At 38.9% G+C, this 19,271-nt stretch overlaps 3 protein-coding genes across 3 annotated transcripts; 1 reads left to right on the top strand and 2 right to left on the bottom strand.

The window, feature by feature from the left end:
* Nucleotides 1–96: 96 nt before the first annotated feature.
* Nucleotides 97–3,872, bottom strand: sfxn4 (sideroflexin 4). The gene is made up of 14 exons (XM_083696154.1): nucleotides 3,692–3,872; nucleotides 3,540–3,605; nucleotides 3,315–3,377; nucleotides 3,201–3,227; nucleotides 3,042–3,096; nucleotides 2,803–2,828; nucleotides 2,582–2,635; nucleotides 2,427–2,489; nucleotides 2,248–2,316; nucleotides 1,462–1,552; nucleotides 1,138–1,253; nucleotides 955–1,040; nucleotides 617–734; nucleotides 97–527 (listed from the first exon to the last, which is right to left on the bottom strand). The coding sequence occupies exons 1-14, from the start codon at nucleotides 3,728–3,730 to the stop codon at nucleotides 450–452; spliced, it is 951 nt and encodes a 316-aa protein (XP_083552280.1). The 5' UTR covers nucleotides 3,731–3,872; the 3' UTR covers nucleotides 97–449.
* Nucleotides 3,873–4,202: 330 nt separating this feature from the next.
* On the top strand, nucleotides 4,203–8,085 carry prdx3 (peroxiredoxin 3). The gene is made up of 7 exons (XM_083695159.1): nucleotides 4,203–4,246; nucleotides 4,589–4,691; nucleotides 4,920–5,061; nucleotides 6,881–7,016; nucleotides 7,113–7,216; nucleotides 7,429–7,594; nucleotides 7,872–8,085. The coding sequence occupies exons 1-7, from the start codon at nucleotides 4,211–4,213 to the stop codon at nucleotides 7,920–7,922; spliced, it is 738 nt and encodes a 245-aa protein (XP_083551285.1). The 5' UTR covers nucleotides 4,203–4,210; the 3' UTR covers nucleotides 7,923–8,085.
* Nucleotides 8,086–8,277: 192 nt separating this feature from the next.
* On the bottom strand, nucleotides 8,278–17,303 carry tm9sf3 (transmembrane 9 superfamily member 3). The gene is made up of 15 exons (XM_083695158.1): nucleotides 17,135–17,303; nucleotides 15,863–16,058; nucleotides 15,493–15,615; nucleotides 14,818–14,978; nucleotides 14,422–14,499; nucleotides 14,140–14,271; nucleotides 13,848–14,014; nucleotides 13,657–13,751; nucleotides 13,088–13,218; nucleotides 11,585–11,724; nucleotides 11,235–11,303; nucleotides 10,980–11,126; nucleotides 10,758–10,841; nucleotides 10,459–10,535; nucleotides 8,278–10,203 (listed from the first exon to the last, which is right to left on the bottom strand). Exons 1-15 carry the CDS (start codon nucleotides 17,225–17,227, stop codon nucleotides 10,136–10,138), a joined length of 1,761 nt encoding a protein of 586 aa, XP_083551284.1. The 5' UTR covers nucleotides 17,228–17,303; the 3' UTR covers nucleotides 8,278–10,135.
* Nucleotides 17,304–19,271: the final 1,968 nt, after the last annotated feature.

The following is a 19,271-nucleotide window of genomic DNA, read 5'->3' as shown; positions in this document are numbered from 1 at the left end:
TGTTTTCCCTACCCCCTAGTTAATTCTACCTTGGCCACCAGAAGATAGTCTTTGTGCCTGAATACATAAAATAAGACAATGAAATTACGTGCAATATGTATGTCTACAGTTTATAGTTCCCAAAACAACAAACATTGTCAAGGGAATGTGATACACAAATCCACTATGGCATAGGAATATCATAATAGGTGATTTAACTGTGACATTATCTTACTAAATCAGAGCTTTGAACACCTCTCGAACCATCACAATGTTTGTTTTCATCAATAAGTTGCAGATATTAAATTCAACTCAATCAAAAACTGGCCTCTGTCATTCACCAGTTGTATGGAAAGCATAACATGAATTGACCATGATAGTATGAAGCAACTGGGCATTGTCTTGAGAAGGGTGCTTCTATTTCTGCAGTAAGAGGAGAACAGCAGTCAGTAGAACTTCTTTACTGTGCCTCAGAGCCCCCTGTGGTAGAATAGGTGGCCATCAACAGCTGCAGCCTGTAATTCCTTCTCGACGTTTTCTTTTCTGATCTGTAAAACAGAGGCAAAAGTTGAGTTCTAGTCTGATTGAGTTTTGGGAAACGCACAGTAAACATGAATGCAATCTATCTGAGCCATACTGTTCCAAGCTGCGAGAAGAGACTGAAGGACACTGGAATCATCAGTCCCAGGACAAAAGTAGTGCTGATGTGACGAAAAGGAGCAACCAGGAAGGGGCTTCTTCGGCAAAATCTTGTCCTGAAATATTTGAGATTGGAGGGGCAATAAACAGTGAAGAATAGTGCCTAGCTTCATAATTCATAATTTCAAGCTAGCTAAGTGTTTCTGGATTGAACCACACATTTGACTTATCTTTATTAACAGTGGAAGTGATGTACCGGTATATCAAGTTACAATGTAATCAAATCGTTCCATAGGAAATGTGAACTACAACACCAGCACACCAGGAGTTACTTACTTTTGCAAGAGGAACACCAGGACATTAGGGACAGCAGCCGTAGTGCCAAACAGTACTGCTCTGGAGAGAGCAGTTTCCTTCACAGCCTAACCAAGATATATGTCAGTAACACATAATAATAACTCTTGAAAGGTAATTGACTGTTGGTGCCTTTTTATTTGTCTTCACTGACCTTCATCTCACCTTTGCTCCAGCTTCCTTAGAGATTGCAACAGAATTCCCATTGGAATCAAACACCTGGATCCCATTCTCTGACTCCTCACTTCTCACAATGAGCACATTGAAGTAGGCCAGGGCAGCTAGGGGACAAAGCACAGACCCATGAGAAGGAAAAACACCCTATCCAAACCAGCTTGAACAAAGAGTCAATCAACAGGAAACAGTAATACACAACACAAATACGTATATTTATCATTATTTGTTAGGGTAGTCTGTGATCTGACTTCCTTTTACATCACTTTTCAATTGAGCAATAATAGATTTTTACAATAAATCCAGAGCACTTACCTGAGAGAGGAACTGGTAATACTGACCTAAAGAACATCTGGGCAGGTGGGCTGGTCAGGCCAAGTCGCTGCATGACTATTTGAGGAATTGCCTAAAACACAAGATGTCACCTAGTTTATCAAGCCACCTTTGACCCTTAACACCCATCTACTCCTGTTTGGTTTATTATGTGAAACAATTACGCTTGGATGCATCATGAGAATGCACTAATAATAATACTGTGTTAATAAGCTTAATTTGTATAACATATTTCATACAATGTTGTAGGCCTGGAAAATGCACTGTTTCATACAAGGTGAATATCACATCCTGTCTCAAAGTTCTATCTGACACTATGATAAGTGAAAAGTTATCAAGTCAAACCTATTCAGGAAAAAAAAATAACACCCCCAAATGCGGGTAGATTTTGGCAGGTAAATTTGGACATTTTACCAGACACTTTGTCGGGTAGCCAACATAGCTATGCTTCAATTTAGAAATGAAACTGGTGCGATCTGCAATTATGGTCACCGTTGATTAAACATATGTGACAACACTCCTGCTGCTTCTGCCTCCTCCAGCTGACTGTAACTGCTGCGCATCTCACTCACGCTTCAACAGTTCTTTCCGTGCTGGGAGTAATTGTCAATGCGTCAGAAGTCATCCTTATGTGTTTTTTGTGATATTTGCCTTAATATTGGTTTAAAATGTGGCTGGTAAAAAAGCGCTTTAGAATTTTCTCATTCACCAGACCTACCACCTTAGCTGGTAGACCAAAAAGTTACTGACACATACAGTGGCACTCACCCCTGCACAGGTTGAATATGCAACTGATCCAACAATCAACAGAACCTGCTTCAGAGATGTTTTATTCCCCTGATGGAGCGAGATAATGCAATTAATTATATGTTAAACAGCATTACACTCAGATCAAACACAGAACACAGCAAGAGCAAAGACATAATGCTAATTTCCTGTATATTTACCTTATCAGAAGAGGTATTTCGGTTTGCATAATTGAATCCAGCGCTGTAACTCTGAAGCAAAAACTATAGAAAAGACACATTTCTCTCATTTATGAACAAGACATGATGACCATTTGTAGTTTCCCAGCTAATGTGATCAACTGCAGGTCTCTTACCTGCCAGAACAGAGCCGGTTTGACTCCGTTGTGAGGTAAAAAACTGGCAACAACCTGCAGTAAATGAAACATCTTTTAGTCAACCACCACTATGGTGCATAAGAGGTCATATCATTTTGGAGTGAACACTGGATACAGAATCAGTTACACTGCTTTGTGAGTGATAAGCAGAAAGCCAACTTTTTTTTTTCATTTTTGAAAACACAATAAAACACACTTACCAAAGGGGCTGATATAGGTAATAGCGCTAAAAAAAAAAAAAGACATTTCAAACACATATTATTTAAAAATAAAGCATGTTTGTGGCCGTTTTCTATCAATCTTAACAATCTTTATGTAAGAACAAGGTTGTGCACATGTTCTTGTTTATATTGAAACCATCATATATACTTGCTTACAATGTTATAGCACAAAGTAAATAACTACCATAAGAGGTTTCACTGGACAAATACTACAGTACCTTGAGGGCGGAAAATAATCGGAAGTGTAGCACCAGAATCAGCATGAACAGAAGACTGTAAATAGAAATAGAGACAGATGAAACAGGCTTACATCCATTATTTAGCATGATCTAAATTAGCCCGAGCGGACCTCATTAGGCTACCCCCAACTCACTTACAAGGGAAAGCGTCCATGCATTTCCAGCCTAGAGGAAACAGAATTTTAGATTAGGAAAACATTTGCAATGAAGACAGCCCGGTAAACTGAGGTGCAGTTTTGAACAAGATTATACCTTTTCATTATTAAGCAGTTTCCCCCCATTGCCTAGGAGTGATCGGGCATGTTCTATTTGAGCCTGAAAAAAGAAAAATAATAAATTATCAGGTTATCAAACAAAGGTGCATGAAATCCTCTGTGCAGTGAGAGCCCACTGTAAACAGGTAATTATTAGAAATTATTTAGATTGCCCATAGACAACAACAAAATCATTTTGATTATCCTGGGTAGGCCTACTCACATCAGAGGAGAGCAAGGAGCTTGGATCAAGAAGATTAAACCAAAGGCGTAGTCGACTAAGGAAAGACTGTAAAATAATTTCACATTAAATTAGCCTATAACACACTCCAAATGTAATGAATCTGCATGTGTAACACATTGTGCCACTGATACCTTGCCCTCGCGTTTCCAATAAAGCAAGTTAAGATCCATTTGAATGGGCAGTCTGAATGGGCAGTCATAAAACGAAGTCTTACATAAAACGCATTATATAACGCATTATTTGTTGCGTTATGTGAAGAGATTTAGACTACTCGAGTTGTATCAGACCCGACTCCTCTATATGTGTCTTTAAGGTTAAGTTATTTTTACAAATCACTTCCTTAATCGCGTGACGGTTTACTACTTGTTCACGAGGGTCGGCCTGAATTGAAGCTGCGCAAATCCACCCACTAACCTATCAAAATATAAGAATAAAAAATGTTGGATAATACTGGCCAAAAATATTTCCAAGATACCTCCACGGGTATGAAAAAGTCAAATCATTACAAGTAGTGTATTTTATTTTGTTATTACCACTTTATTCGGAAGTGTTACCGTATTTCTTCAGATAAATAACTGTTATTACAGCTGCGTAAATACTAACCATGATGCCTAAAACACCGTCACTTCCAGCACCTGTCATTATTAAAAATGGCGGCCACCATAGGACGATTACTCAGGACCTCTGTAAGTTTCAATTGATGTTGAAGGTAGATTTAGTAGCCAAGTGATTGTATTTAAATCATGAAAATCGTGCATTATTATCGAATATATGGCAATATAATTGTGCAAATTTCATATAGAAAAGTGTCTGTAGCCAAGGTTTGACAGTTGACAGACTGTTTCCGTCGTACCCTTGAACAGATGGGGCTAGGTAGGGAGCTCTCCCTCTTTTCTGATGCGCAAGTAGGGTTAAAATAATCCAGATTGAGAAGTAAATAATATAGCGACAGAATTATAACGTATCAAACGTATTCATGTCCTAAGGTTTTAATGTGCGTCAGTAAGATGATGCAATCTCTCTGTTAGGCATGTGGAAGACTGAAAGCTGCAGCTTCGCGGCCATTGGTCAACAACAGGGCCTCAAGAATTCTCACCTGTCCTGCACTTCATAAAGCATGTTTTTCAACCAGTATGTACCAACCAATGTCATGGAATGTAAAATTAAGTTGATAAATTGAGAGATGCAGGATTTAGCACTCATGCATATTGGAGTATTCGAAAATTAAACCCATTCAGTATAAACCTGATGCAACTAAATCAATAACATAATTGTCCTCTGAGCGCAATTTAATTATGTTATGTCTGTCATTAAGTACTTTATTTATTGAATAATTAAAAAAGATCTCCTTCTCTGAAGGTACTGCCAGATGGGCTCCAGCTGTCACACAACACGCACCACATTTTAAAGGCACAGCTGTCCACAATGGAGAGTTCCAGGAGATCAGCCTAGATGACTTCAAGGGCAAATACCTGGTCCTTTTCTTCTACCCCCTCGATTTGTGAGTGTAACAGTTGTCACACTGCTGTTAACAATATTGCGTGAGTTTACCATCCCAACTCAGTTAAATTAGTGTTATTGTTGGATTACTTCCAAAAACAAAGGGGACTGCTTTCAACCATCTATGGTGTACACCATCCTCATGGCATATCAATAGTGTTGCCTATGCTTAGAATTATAGTATAAGGGGTTAAGGTTACTATACAGTACCAGTCAAAAGTTTGGACACACCTTCTCATTCAATGGTTTTTCTTTATTTTTATTATTTTCTACATTGTAGCTTAATATTGAAGACATCAAAACTATGAAGGAACACATATGGAATTATGTAGTAAACAAAAAAGTGTTAAACAAACCAGAATATGTTTTTGTTTTATACCCTTCAAAGTAGCCACCTTTTGCTTTGATGATAGCTTTGCACACTCTTGGCATTTTCTCAATCAGCTTCATGAGGTAGTCACCTGGAATGGTTTTCCAACAGTTTTGAAGGAGTTCCCATAGGTGCTGAGCACTTATTGGCTGCTTTGTCTTCACTCTGCGGTCCAACTCATCCCAAACCATCTCAATTGGGTTTAGGTTGGGTGATTGTGGAGGCCAGGTCATCTGACGCCGCACTCCATCACTCTCCTTCTTGGTCAAATAGACCTTACATAGCCTGGAGGTGTGTTTGGGGTCATTGTCCTGTTGAAAAACAAATGATGGTCCCACTAAGCGCAAACCAGATGGGCATGTCGCTGCAGAATGCTGTGGTAACCATGCTGGTTAAGTGTGCCTTTAATTTGGAATAAATCACCAACAGTGTCACCAGCAAAGCACCCCCACACCATCACACCTCCTCCTTCGTGCTTCACGGTGGGAACCACACATGTAGAAACCATCCGCTCGCCTTTTCTGCGTCTCACAAAGACACGGCGGGTGGAACCAAAAATCTCAAATTTTGACTCATCAGACCAAAGTACAGATTTCCACTGGTCTAATGTCCATTCCTTGTGTTTCTTGGCCCAAGCAATTCTCTTCTTCTTGTTGTTCTTCCTCAGTAGTGGCTTCTTTGCATTAATTCGACCATGAAGGTCTGATTCACGCAGTCTCCTCTGAACAGTTGATGTTGAGATGTGTCTGCTACTTGAACTCTATGAAGCATTTATGTGGGCTCTAATCTGAGGTGCTGTTAATTTGCAGTTTCTGAGGCTGGTAACTCTAATGAATTTATCCTCTGCAGCAGAGGTAACTCTTGGTCTTCCTTTCCTGGGGCAGTTTTCATGAGAGCCAGTTTCATCATAGCATTTGATGGTTTTCGCGACTGCACTTGAGGATACATTCAAAGTTCTTGAAATTTTCCGGATTGACTGACCCTTCCCATAATATGGATTAGAATAGTAGTCGAGTAGAGCTATTCACTGTATAGAACTGTGTACCAACCCTACCCCTGCACAACACAACTGATGGTCTCAAACACATTAAGAAGGCAAGAAATTCTACAAATTAACTCTTGACAAGGCACACCATTCCAGGTGACTACCTCATGAATCTGATTGAGAGAATGCCAGAAGTGTGCAAAGCTGTCATCAAAGCAAAAGGCAGCTACTTTGAAGAATCTAAAATATAAAACATATTCTGGTTTGTTTAACACTTTTTTGTTTACTACATAATTCTATGTGTTCTTTCATAGTTTTGATGTCTTCAGTATTAATCTGCAATGTAGAAAATAATTTAAAAAATAAAGAAAAACCATTGAATAAGAAGGTGTGTCCAAACTTTTGACTGGTACTGTCATGTGTTGAAAGAGTTATTCAAAATGTGTTTTTTTTGGTCTCCTCCAGCACATTTGTCTGTCCGACAGAGATTATTTCATTCAGTGACAAGGCAAGTGAGTTCCATGACATCAACTGCAAAGTGGTGGGAGTGTCTGTGGACTCTCACTTCACCCACCTTGCATGGATAAACACCCCCCGAAAGGTACACTGAGTGTGTTTCCATAGACACAATAAATCAACTGCAGACAGTCTTCTTTCGCAATAGGCTTATCAACCTGCACACGGCTTCTTGTTTCAGGCTGGAGGTTTGGGTGACATCCACATACCTCTGCTTGCAGACCTCAACAAGCAGGTTTCGAGGGACTATGGAGTACTGCTGGAGGGTCCAGGCATTGCACTAAGGTAGAGTAACTGTATACTGACTCCTGCAATGCATGTGTTAAACCTGTACATTCAGACCACAAACAGCCTCTAATATCTGGCTTGTCTTAATTTGGTAATTATATACATGATATAATTTCTCAGCAGCTAGCTATGTACTGTAGGCAGATACTGTGTATTTTATGGATGATTACCATGGTGATGAATAGCTGTCCCTTGGGGACTGTTTTCAGGGGTCTGTTCATCATTGATCCGAATGGCGTGGTGAAGCACATGAGCGTAAATGACTTGCCAGTGGGGCGCTGTGTGGATGAAACCCTGCGTCTGGTGAGGGCCTTCCAGTTTGTGGAAACTCATGGTGAAGTGTGCCCAGCTAGCTGGACCCCCGAATCCCCTACGGTGAGGTCCCTCTCCTCTCTGCTTTCCTCTACTTACTAAACGCAAAGGCCTCACAAGTCTACAAAGAACCAAAATAATATAGTGAAGAGTATAAGGGATTTTACAATGTAGTCCCACCTGTGATGGTATTTTATTCATCAGTTTGCTAATCTGGGTTAGTCATGGATCTTTAGAAATGTTATTTCTGAATAGCATTATAGAATAGTAAGACTGGACATGTGTATTCCGTATTCTGAGCATTGCACTAAACATGTAGCCAACTTTGCTTGCTTTTCAGATCAAGCCAACCCCCGAAGGTTCAAAGGAGTATTTTGAGAAAGTCAACTAAAGAACATCCATCACCGCTTTTATTAAATCAAAAATGAATCATCCAGCACTGAAAAAGTATATAAATAAACAAATATTTCCCAGTATAGTTTAGTAAAAAAAAATGCTGCTTTGATTTGTATTCAATAAGAAATAAAATAAAATTCCTTTGTCTTCTGACTTGATACATGGCATTTTTGTGTTGTTTGCAACCATATTGTCATCCTCAAAAGATTGGTGTTCTTAGTGTTATCATTTAATATAACCTGAAGTGAAATGTTTTTAAATAATGCAACAATGATCAAATAGCTAAGAGATGACTGAAAAAAAGTTTCATATCAGTTTCAGTATCAAAATAAGGAAAACGGAAAAACATCCTCCACACCATAGTTTTATTGATTCTATTGATTGAAGAGTGTGATCATACATAAAGATGTAAGATGTGTTTTTTCCCAATCAGAGTTCACACAATGTTGCTGATGTCTTGAAGAATTGAGGAAGAAAACTAGTTTACCAAATTTCTGAGCCTTACAACTTAACCTTGATTTACAAACCATGCCTATCCCCTTTACATAAACATGTTTATTGTGTTTTTTTTACAGCAAGTTAATATGCAGGTTTAAAATGCTTTAACTGACATATGGTACACAACATGAGGTGCCAGAAATTAACTTCAGTGAGGGAGAATTGGAAATTAGAAAAAAAGGCATTGCCACTTCTCATACAAGGTACATACTGTATTTACACAACAAAATGAAAAAACAACAACATTTTAAACACTCTGCAGCACTGTATGTAGCTATGAAAACATCTAGGTAAGTGTACATACATTTCACTTTGTACAAAAGTATGTTTGCAGAAACTCAGCAATCGCCTCATTTCATCTGACATTCACAATGATGTTTCAGGCTGTGGAAACCTAAGAAAGCATGAGGGAAATGGCTGACCAAATAATGGAGAGCCCTTTAAAGCTTTAAATAATACATAAACCCAAATAACCAAAGTGTCAGTTAGCTGTCTGTCAATATCAACTACTCTTCTGCAAGCAGTACAAAGTCAATTAAACATTTATTTTAAATTTTGAGACTGCTACAAGAGAAGCAAAGTGAAAGAAATGTAAAAAAAAAAAAAAACTTGAAACAAAATGGAACTTGATCAGCATACAGTTAAATGAAAACTTCATGCAATTTCAGGCAAGATGTAACAGCGCCATCAGCCCCATCCCAAGCACCAAAACAAAGACAAAAACAAAAAAATATATATTTTTGTAGACAACTGAATGATTTCTTAAAAAAAAAAAAAAAACACCCTGTAGTAAATCTGTACAACCAAAATACATTTGGGATCTACATCTAAAGTTGCATTATTCAGGTTATATACACTTTTCCCCCTATCCATATATTATCTTTACAAGTAGACTTCATTCAAACCCAAACATTTAGAAAACGTAAGACTAAACGGGAAAATTTGATCACAATAAACGTCCATTAAAACAATCTGTCATTTATACTGTACCCCAAAACCATTGAGCAGTACTACCTGTTTTTTTAACCTGTACAGTAAAATACAACTAAAATATTCCTGGGTGGATGGATTTCAACTACTGCATTTGGAAACTTTAGAGAATTGTCAAAATATGGGACTGGTCCTAACTTGTATAATATTAGTTATTGTTTTTGGTGTAAATGCAATGAAATTGTCTACTATGTGAGGTGTCTGGTGTAGTAAAACTGTATGTGGAAGCCAAAATACAGTAATAATGGCATTCTGAGTGACTCAGTAATACAAAATAGAATCAAGTCAGAGCATGGACGCAAACCCAACTCTCCAATATTCTAATACAATAGAACAAAGGCTTTCAATACACTTTGGCCTCTTCACTGAAGAGAGCTAGACTATTCCATCAATAAAGATCTGTGTTCTCTGGTGTCGGGTGGGACTGGATTGGAAAGAGAAGCTATGTTAAATTTGTGTTACTTTTGTATAACATTTGCTCCGAAACATTGTTTGAAAGCAATTCATAAAAACAGAACCGGTGTTAATGTATTCTTTTCAGCAGTTTGCTCTTGTACACACTTTGTTTTGCAACATTGATATTCATTCAGAAAATGGAAAACTACATTTGTACAAAGTGAGATACCACAATCTCTTTTTGCAAAAAAATGACTTGCACCCGCTGCCTCTGTTGGGAAAAGCTTAGGCTGATCCATGGATCCCTGTTTTGTTGCTTGTGTCCTAGTCAATTTTCACATTTGTGTAGATCTTCCTCACAAAGGCACTCGTTCCCATATACCCAACGGCTCCTGAAAGAGAAAGATATGTAAAGAGAGATCGATAGACATGTATTGTTTGTACATTTTCAGCTTTACCCTTACACACTTTATTTACTAAAACCAGGAGCAATTATTTCTTTTAAAACAGCACTCATGTGATCTCATTGCTTGACTTCTACTGATTTGTCATAGCCATTTAGCACCATTTTAAAGCTCATACTGGACCTTTAAATCAGCACCAAAATTATACAGAGCTAATGAGGTGAATTGAGGTGCTGAACTCACCACACATGATTCCCAGAGAACTGCTGAACACAGCCATGTAGCCAAAGTAGAAGGACGTCTGGAACAGACCATACATCCTGAAATCAAGAGGAATATAGCTGTCAGTAGGTGCGATACATACAGTACTGTAGGAGGAAATATGTAGGACCTCAATCTCACCTCCAACAATGAATAATACATAATATAATTTTTCTGTTATATATTCTTAGCTTCAGAGTTGTTTTTGTAGCCCCAAAACTGAAATCACTGCACATTGAGCATTTTATACAAGCAAGAGGGGAAATAATATTTGAACTCACTTTGTTTTGAAGAAATAGTAGTAAAAAGAGTACATGTAAACATAAACAGCGGTGGATGCAGCAGAAAGGAAACTTGTCCATTGCCTTAGAGAAAAGAAACAATGGAGAACATAATTGGCAACTGCAAACAGGTATTAGCCATTATCTATATCAGATTTTCTAGAATTCAGCTATAATTATAAACACAGGACAAGTAAATGCATTGATCATTGTCTTTCTCACCATCTGTAGTCTTCAGCATTGAGAAGGAAGTATGTGCAGACAATGGTGACACAAACAGTCACAATGCAGAGGATAACCAGGACCAGCATCATGAACCCGTACACATAGTAAATCTTGTAGGCCCAGAATGATGTGAAGATGAAGTACCTTGAAAATCAGGAAACAATGCATGGTGAATTATTGATCAACTAAATGCAGATCTCAAATCTATCTACTAAATGATGGGCCTACAGGTCTAATAGATGAAGGACTTACATTTCAATGAAAATGGAACCAAATGGAAGGATTCCTCCCAGACAGACGATGACAGCTGGTTCCATGAACCTGTGAAATTGCAATTTTCAATCAACTCAAGTCACACAACATCATCAAGTGAATAACTGATACTTTTACAATCCACAGCCGTAGCAGGGGTTTCATGCCTCCTGTTAAATCTGGAACTGGTCAGGACCTTAGATGAAATGTCTGACTGTCTGAGTCCACACCTCTAATTCACTATCAACTGCTAAGGACAAAACCAACCTTGAAATACATAACTCAGACGAATGTGAAATAAATGCAAGATGTAGTATTAAATACTCATGTACAATCAGATAGTTAGTTACCATTTCTTCTCTGGGATTGGCCGCGGCACTGCATTAACTCTACAGGGGAAGTTTGGCTGGCCAGAGAGATTTCTTCCCAAAATTGTCCCCACTAGGTTCAGTGGCAGAATGACAAAGAAACATATACAGCAGACCGCAACCTGGAAAAAAAATGTTATTAAATATATGAAAGGGTTTTCAGTAATATTCATATTGCATAGTGAGTGGTGACATACTAAACACACAGCCACATCATTGGAGCCCGACAGATATATCGGAGCACCGATAGTTATATGGTATAAAGAGTCACATAGTAAGATATTATATACCAATAATTTATTTCACCAGTTAACATGGCTAGCTTGTAACCATGAATTTCTGAGTCAGATGTTATAACTTTTGGTCACAAGAAGCTTGTGTGTGTATTCCAATCAACCATATCAGCATGGACTGCATGGTGCAGGTTTGTTTACTCTAGTGAAGAGAGCGGAACATACCACTTTGATGAAGTTAGTTTTGGGAGGAGGGCTGGAATTAACGATTATTGGAAATACTAGTGGTTAGCAACCAAAATGTAAAGGGGATACTCCATCAATGTTTTAAGAATGTTTTTCACAGTGCATTTGTGTATGTTTTTGTGAATGAAATATAACTGAGTAAAATAAGTAATATAACTGATTAAATATTTGGTCTTCTGTGAGCACATTTTATACAATTCTAGATAGTTTTCAACAGCATCATTTAAGCAGCAGTTTGCTTGCTTCCGAGTAACACTGGGAAATCCTGCGTCAATTAGTGTCTTGTATCAATGGCGCATATTTCACTGAGAGAGCACAGTGTCGCATGCACAAGATTCACATCAAGCAACTGTTGAATCATTTCAGTATGCCTTATTGAGTAAGCATATAGGCATTGTTGTGCAAATGAATTATTGTTATATGTTATGATATTTTTGATAAAAAAAACGATTTACCATGGTATCTTTTGATTATTTTGCTTTGGCTACACAGGAACCTACCAATTAATTGCTTCAGTGAAGGCTGCATAGTCTATACCCTGCAAGGAATTACAATAGAATAAGTAGGCCCAATGGGCTACATAAGAACAGATAGAAACAGGGATTTTCCAAAACGATGTGTGTAGGGCTATTATCACCAAACGCAATTAGGGTTAATGTACTGACTTTTCAGATGACCATAGCCTAGGTACAGGGGGCAAGTAGCCACACACATGGTCTTACTTCTCACTACATCACAGTTTCTGTCCTCAACGAGTTGAAGGTCCAAGAGCACGATCAGAAAGCGGGCAGTGAATGACGCTTTCAACATGCAGTTCTGAAGCAACCTTCCCTGGACTCTGCTGCTGTGCGCATAAACCAGCTATGCCCAAACATGTTTTTAATTGATGTATTTAGTATGGCATAGACATTTTCCATGTGTTTTCCAGGCCTGGAAGACACATTTTCCAGGACACGTGGGAACCCAGATTTTTGCCTAATGCAGGGAGGTTGCACTCTAAACTCACCATGGTGCCAAAAGGGATAGCTCGGGAGGCATGGTAGTAGATAGCGATGAAGTTGATGAAGAAGGCTGTCCCACACACCATGGCAGGGATCAGGAACGCCCCAATAAACATCTGCTTAATCCATCGTCTGCCTACATGATCAAATATCATAACATTACTGAATTGTCATTTATCATAAAGGGCCGAAGGAGACAACATTAACTAACCATAATTCATCATTCCGAGTACTCTGAACTTATATAGCAGACAATTTATGTTACTAGTAAATTATTTTGGTCACACCTTATTAAGTTGGATCTATACCTTAGCAGTAACTTTGTAATTATACTAGTAACATAGCACACAAAAAATGCATTTGTAATAGTAATGGAGTTGAGCGGTTTATGGTGTTACACAAGTGGGACTGTTCTTTATTCCACTTGTGTAACAACACAAACCGCACAACTCCATATGCTATGTAATTAATGAAATGTTGTTACTACAATAAATACAATGTAACTACACAGGTATAGGGCCAACTTTGTGTAAAGTGTTACTGCTTTTTTCTCTGATAAAAAAAGCCTTCTTACCTCCTTGTTTTGCATACAAACTTCCCCCAAAATAGCCATTCACAGGAGAGGTGGCAGCATACACAAAGATGGCAGTGCTCAGCATGGATCCTCTCCTACAGAGACAAATGGTATAACAAACAGTTCACACGTTAAGACAGCAGTGAGAAGCACACTCCATTAGCTTTTGATTTGTGGTGCTCATCACTCACTCAGTGTACAGATCCTCGATCATAGCCACAAGGATGACAATAAGGGAGACAGAGAAGATCTGGCAGCCAGAGCCAATGAGGGAGGAGAAGATCATGGGGTGGCTGGATGGTCTGAACACATCTCCATGCACCTGTTTCCACCCATACTCATCCCCAAGGTCTCTGTCCTGTTGGGGGCAGGATGTCCAACTGGTACATTGAGCCAAGGGACAAGCAGCTAGCCAACATCAAAGAAACACTAAGAAAATTAGGAATTGCTATCATTAATCCAACCAAGGCAAAAAAACGTTACCATATCATCCATTTCCTCTTCTTTGCTGTATCTGGCATAGTCTTTCCTTAGTGTTCTCATCAGAATCATTGACACCAGACCCACCAGGAATATAACCATCATGAAGGAGTTGAAAATAGAAAACCAGTGAATCTATAGAAAGCAACAGAAAGGGAGTTGAGATTCACTTTGACAAATCCTTGAAACCTTAATTGTAAAAGGTTTTAACTCAGGGAACTATTAAGATTCCTACCTTGTATGAAATGAACTTTTTATTCGACAATGTTATAAGAGGCTACTTACTCTATGCTGGAAAAAAGATGGATCGAGATACTTGTCAAATCGGTCTTCAAACTTCACATCTGACTTCTTCCACTTTACCTGATCAAAACATATTATTTATTATTTTTTTACTCAATTGCTCCTTCTCTGAAGGGAATAATTATATGATATTACAAATGCCCTTCCTAGAATAAGCAACCTTGGTATTTAGTATGAATTATGTTAGTGGTGTTACACAAAACTAAAAAATATTACCTAAAGCACTGTATGGAAAATTCAAGCATCGTATTTCCAAATAAAATGTAATTTGCAATATAATCTTAAAAAACATGAATAGCCTATTCCATCCAGTGTCTGTTAGAAAACTCCGGTCTTGCACAATTCTCCTATCTCTGAAAAGTAATTGCAAATACTCACTGAGTAAGACATTGCAATTCTCGTGTTTGGCACAAGCTTTACTTTGCCTTCGCTTGTCAAATTGACATCAACAATTCTGTTGCCATTGAAGCCAATTTCCAATTTCTTGTATGTCCACAGATAATGATCCTCTCCATTTTCATCGGCCTCACCAACAATTCCTAGAAAATAGAGACATGTGTGATCAGTCCACAGATAATTACTATGTCCTTACTTGGCATGCAGCAACCGGATTTAGGGCCAAAGTCTATATTTATCTATACCAAATATTATATTGAAGTGTTCAGCAGGTGTACAATAGCTTAGTCAATGCACCTTGCTCCACCTTCTGTGCATACATATCAAGTTAGGATCTCGATCTAGCCAATGAATTACTGTTTCCATTTTAACAATTAAAATAATGAGTTTCATAGTATACTGTAACCAGTGGAAAGCTCCCAGTAAGTTAATCTTAAATCTGTATTTAAAAGACCTCTTATGCTTAGAGCATTCCACACTACAAAATAGGGCCCTTCTCTTCTGTCCTCCTGTAAGTGAAACAGGCTTTTCCATGGATAACAAATGTCACAGTGAACAATTTGGGTGGTATTTTTGAATTGCCTGTGAGGAATTGCTTTGAGTCCCACATCACTAAATCATTGGACATGTCACAATAAGCTGTGCAGTATCACTCACCCCAGATGGGTAGGTCATCGATGTACATTTGGTACCAATAGTGATTCTTAATAGCATATACAAAGGCATCCCGTTTGGCTTTGTCCAGCTCAATTTCACAGTATGTTGTTTGCATGACTTCATCTGTGGGAACAAAATTGATGTTGACTATCATTATTACAAAGAAAAAGTGTTGACTATAATTATTAGAAAATAGTAAGATATCTGAGTAAATCAAAAATTGAAATCAAAAAACAAATATATGAAACTACACCAAATCAAAGAATGTTAATGAAACAGTGAATAAAAATCATAACTATTCACTCCTGTCATTCCAGACAGCTGACCAAATCTGTAGTAATAGCAAAGTTTGAGTATTGGATATGCGCACCTTTGAATTTGATGTCTAAACCGCTGAATTCCAACTCCACTCCCTGCAGAGCCTCTCCTAGTGTCTCATGATAGTGGCTGATGGTCTTTTTGGTGCCCACACAGAAGGGCAAGGAGAAGTACTTGTATGTTTCTTGTCTGTTGTGGTAAGGCCCGACGGTGTTCATCCATAAAACCACCTCCTCTTTATCTGTATACTGTAAAATAATAAAGAAAATATACCACAAATTCTTAACATACTTACATAATTTACATAATAAACCAAATGTCCATATGCTATTACACACTGGGAATCAACTGTCTGAGGCAAATATAATAGGATTAGTTCATGAGTTCCATGTGTTTGACAGTTGGGAACTGTAGCTAGTCAACTACAAATGAAAGAAAGAAAACATACAAACAAATATCAAATGTGCAAACAAGTTGCATTTAGCTACATTCTAATGAAATGGATACTGCCATGTTTGGGTCTTTTCAGCTTGACATAGGAAGCTACACAGGACCAATTAGATTGGTAGCCTAGTTAGCAAGTTGTCCAACTATGGGAGTTTTAAAAGGTCAGATCATCACGATATTGCTTATACAATAAACAACTGAATCTGTTGTTCTTCTGCATGTCAAACAAAGATGACCAAATATCAACTTTATTCATAGCTAGCTAACACACGGAACTACAGAGGACGATCATGCCCTGGCCTAGGCCTGAACAAACGGATATGCAGTCTTCACACTGACAGTGACACTGTAGATTGCTGGCCAGCTAGCAGATTTGTCATAAGGTATCATTGGAAATGTATTTGTTTCATTATAACAACGTGACATGTTTCTAGATGTGAGCAGCTAAATAGAAATAGCAAGGGGTCTTTACTTAGCGTTAGAGCTGCAAGTTAGTTGCCTGATGGATGGCTCAGAAATCATGCAAAGCGGTGTCAATGACTTGTAGTAGGACCACGTAGCTAGCTGAGCAAGCCAACTTGTATGGCAAGGGCTAACACGTTAGCTTGTTAGCGGCGCTCTTTACCTATTAAAACGGCGGTTTAAAAGTCTTTAAACTCCAATCATGGTTGCTGAACATATTCCCGACGAGGCAGATAAGCACAATGCATAATAGCTAGCTACATTGATCCCCTGTGTCCTGTTTAATAGTAAAATGTCATAATAATTGAATTATATTATTTAGGTTGCTAGCTACCTAGCTGCTACAGCTGCGAACCAGAACGTCCATTATTTTCAGCACACAGGCTGCCCATTTTCAATCGGCCTCAAATCTTACCGTGTGTTCGTGTTCATCTGCGTCGACAGGCATCAGTAACCCCGCAACTGAAATAAAGACCACTACAGTAATCTTCCACCTGGAAGACCCCATTATTTTCTGTGAAAGTTTACAAACAGATTTGGGATGTTAGGTAGCTTTGTTAGGGCTATCCCACCTTCTTCCTGGTTGTGTGACAGCGGCAGTTTCTTAGGATGCTGTCGTACGCATATGGCGTAAAGTGCCTCACGAGCAATCATCGCATTCACCTCCGATTGATGCAAATATGTCACATGGGTTATGTCCTCCAATCGAAGCCAGAGCTGGTGAACAAAATTGTTGAATAATGGAACTATGGCTTGTCCGGTGTCCGCCACTTTCAGCCACGTCATCCAACTGTCTCACCTTTAGGGGAGCAATCCGTGTCACCTGGCCACTCTTGCCACATATAATGCATCCTGATTGTTGATACTTTATACTCACATAGCTTTCTTATCATCACGATCAACTAGAAAAAAATAACTTCCAGAAGAAACTTCGTGGGCTTGCAAAGTCTTATTTCTAGTAGAAAAAGTTTAAAGATGGTTTGGAGTATAGATAGATTGCTGGGTAGTTGAAAGAAAGTGAGTCTTATTTTGGTGGCGGATGTATGGATAGATGATAGACAGTTAGATAGATATATCTATAGAATATTGGTGAGAGAAGGTTAGATGAGAGGTTAGATAGATGAGAGAAGGTTAGATACAGTATATAGAAAGACAGTTGAGAGAAAGTTAGATAGATGAGAGAAGGTTAGATACAGTATATAGAAAGACAGTTGAGAGAAAGTTAGATAGATGATGGAAAGATAGATAGATGACAGAAGTTTAGATAGATAGATAGATAGATAGGCGGGCGGGCGGGCGGGCGGACGGACGGACGGACGGACGGACGGACGGACGGACAGATAGATAGATAGATAGATAGATAGATAGATAGATAGATAGATAGATAGATAGATAGATAGGATAAACCTGGGGTAGTTCAGTGGAGTGTGTAGAGTGTTGAGTGGTTGAGAGTGGTTTCAGTAGGGTAGAATTGGTAGCTAAGAGAGTGCATTGTTGTGTAATTGTTGCATTTGGATTGGTGTTAATAGTTTAAAAGTTGAAGGAGGAGTAGCGGTGTAAACATTTGGATGAAAATGAATAACTAGAAAAGGAAGTTTCTAAGAAACTTGTTGGGCTTGTAAAGTCTTAATATGGCAGTGTAGTGGATACAGTTTAAAGTTGGTTTGGACTGTCAAGCTTAAAAGATGAAAGAGGAGTAGCGTTTTGAGTATGACCATAGCAACAGTATGCTCTTCATTGGAACCACTGTTCATTTTACATTCACATTTACATTTATGGCATTTAGCAGACGAAAGCGACGAAAGCGACTTACAACAAATACATTTGCCTAAGTAATTGAATCATCTATCCATTAGTCACCATAAGATAAAGTAATCAATGCTCAGACCAGGGGCCATAGGCAGTCACAATGCTAGAAGAAGGAACAATTATTATTATTATTATTTTATATAATTTTATTAACAGGAGAGAAACTTGTACAGGGGGCTAGGTGAAGAGGTCTTCAGGAGGGACCGTTAAGATGTAGCCTGAAGATATTGGTCTTCAATCTACGGCAGAAGATCGGTAGTGACTCTGCAGTCCTGACAGTGGTGGGAAACTCATTCCACCAGCGGGGAGCCAGGACAGTGAAAAGCCGTGACCATGTAGTGCGGCTGATGCATCCACGTAGAGGCAACGATGCCAGGCAGCCAGCCGAAGTGGAAGAGCGGAATGATCGGGCAGGGGTTTGGGGGCTGATCATTGCTTGTGAGTAGGGAGGGGCTGTTCCCTTTGCCGCCCGGTAGGCGAGCAACAGGGTCTTGAATCTGGTGCGAGCCAGTGAAGGGTGCGGAGGAGGGTAGTGACATGGGAGAATTTGGGGAGATTGAACACCAGACGGCGGGAGGCAGCGTTCTGGATGAGCTGCAGAGGCCTGATGGTGGAGGCGGGAAGACCGGCCAAGAGTGCGTTGCAGTAGTCAAGGCGAGAGATTACAAGTGTTTGGACCAAAAGTTGTGCTGCTTCTCTGGTGAGGAATGGACGTATCCTTCTGATGTTATAGAGGACGAATC

Source organism: Argentina silus (genome assembly GCF_951799395.1).
Source record: "Argentina silus genome assembly, chromosome: X".
Taxonomy (NCBI): Eukaryota; Metazoa; Chordata; class Actinopteri; order Argentiniformes; family Argentinidae; genus Argentina; species Argentina silus.
The sequence above is the reverse complement of the archived record's forward strand: the minus strand, read 5'-3'. Positions and strand labels throughout refer to the sequence as shown.

Excerpts from the sequence above, each read along its gene's own strand:
- sfxn4 (XM_083696154.1), bottom strand. The coding sequence starts at position 3,730 with ATGGATCTTAACTTGCTTTATTGGAAACGCGAGGGCAAG. Across the intron at positions 2,317-2,426 it reads GAAATACCTCTTCTGATAAG|GGGAATAAAACATCTCTGAA; the intron begins GTAAATATACAG and ends TCGCTCCATCAG. Across the intron at positions 1,041-1,137 it reads CTAAGGAAGCTGGAGCAAAG|GCTGTGAAGGAAACTGCTCT; the intron begins GTGAGATGAAGG and ends TATCTTGGTTAG.
- prdx3 (XM_083695159.1), top strand. The coding sequence starts at position 4,211 with ATGGCGGCCACCATAGGACGATTACTCAGGACCTCT. Across the intron at positions 7,017-7,112 it reads GGATAAACACCCCCCGAAAG|GCTGGAGGTTTGGGTGACAT; the intron begins GTACACTGAGTG and ends TTCTTGTTTCAG. Across the intron at positions 7,217-7,428 it reads GGTCCAGGCATTGCACTAAG|GGGTCTGTTCATCATTGATC; the intron begins GTAGAGTAACTG and ends GACTGTTTTCAG.
- tm9sf3 (XM_083695158.1), bottom strand. The coding sequence starts at position 17,227 with ATGGGGTCTTCCAGGTGGAAGATTACTGTAGTGGTCTTTATTTCAGTT. Across the intron at positions 14,979-15,492 it reads CGATGACCTACCCATCTGGG|GAATTGTTGGTGAGGCCGAT; the intron begins GTGAGTGATACT and ends TCTATTTTCTAG. Across the intron at positions 10,842-10,979 it reads AATGCTGAAGACTACAGATG|GCAATGGACAAGTTTCCTTT; the intron begins GTGAGAAAGACA and ends CTTTTCTCTAAG.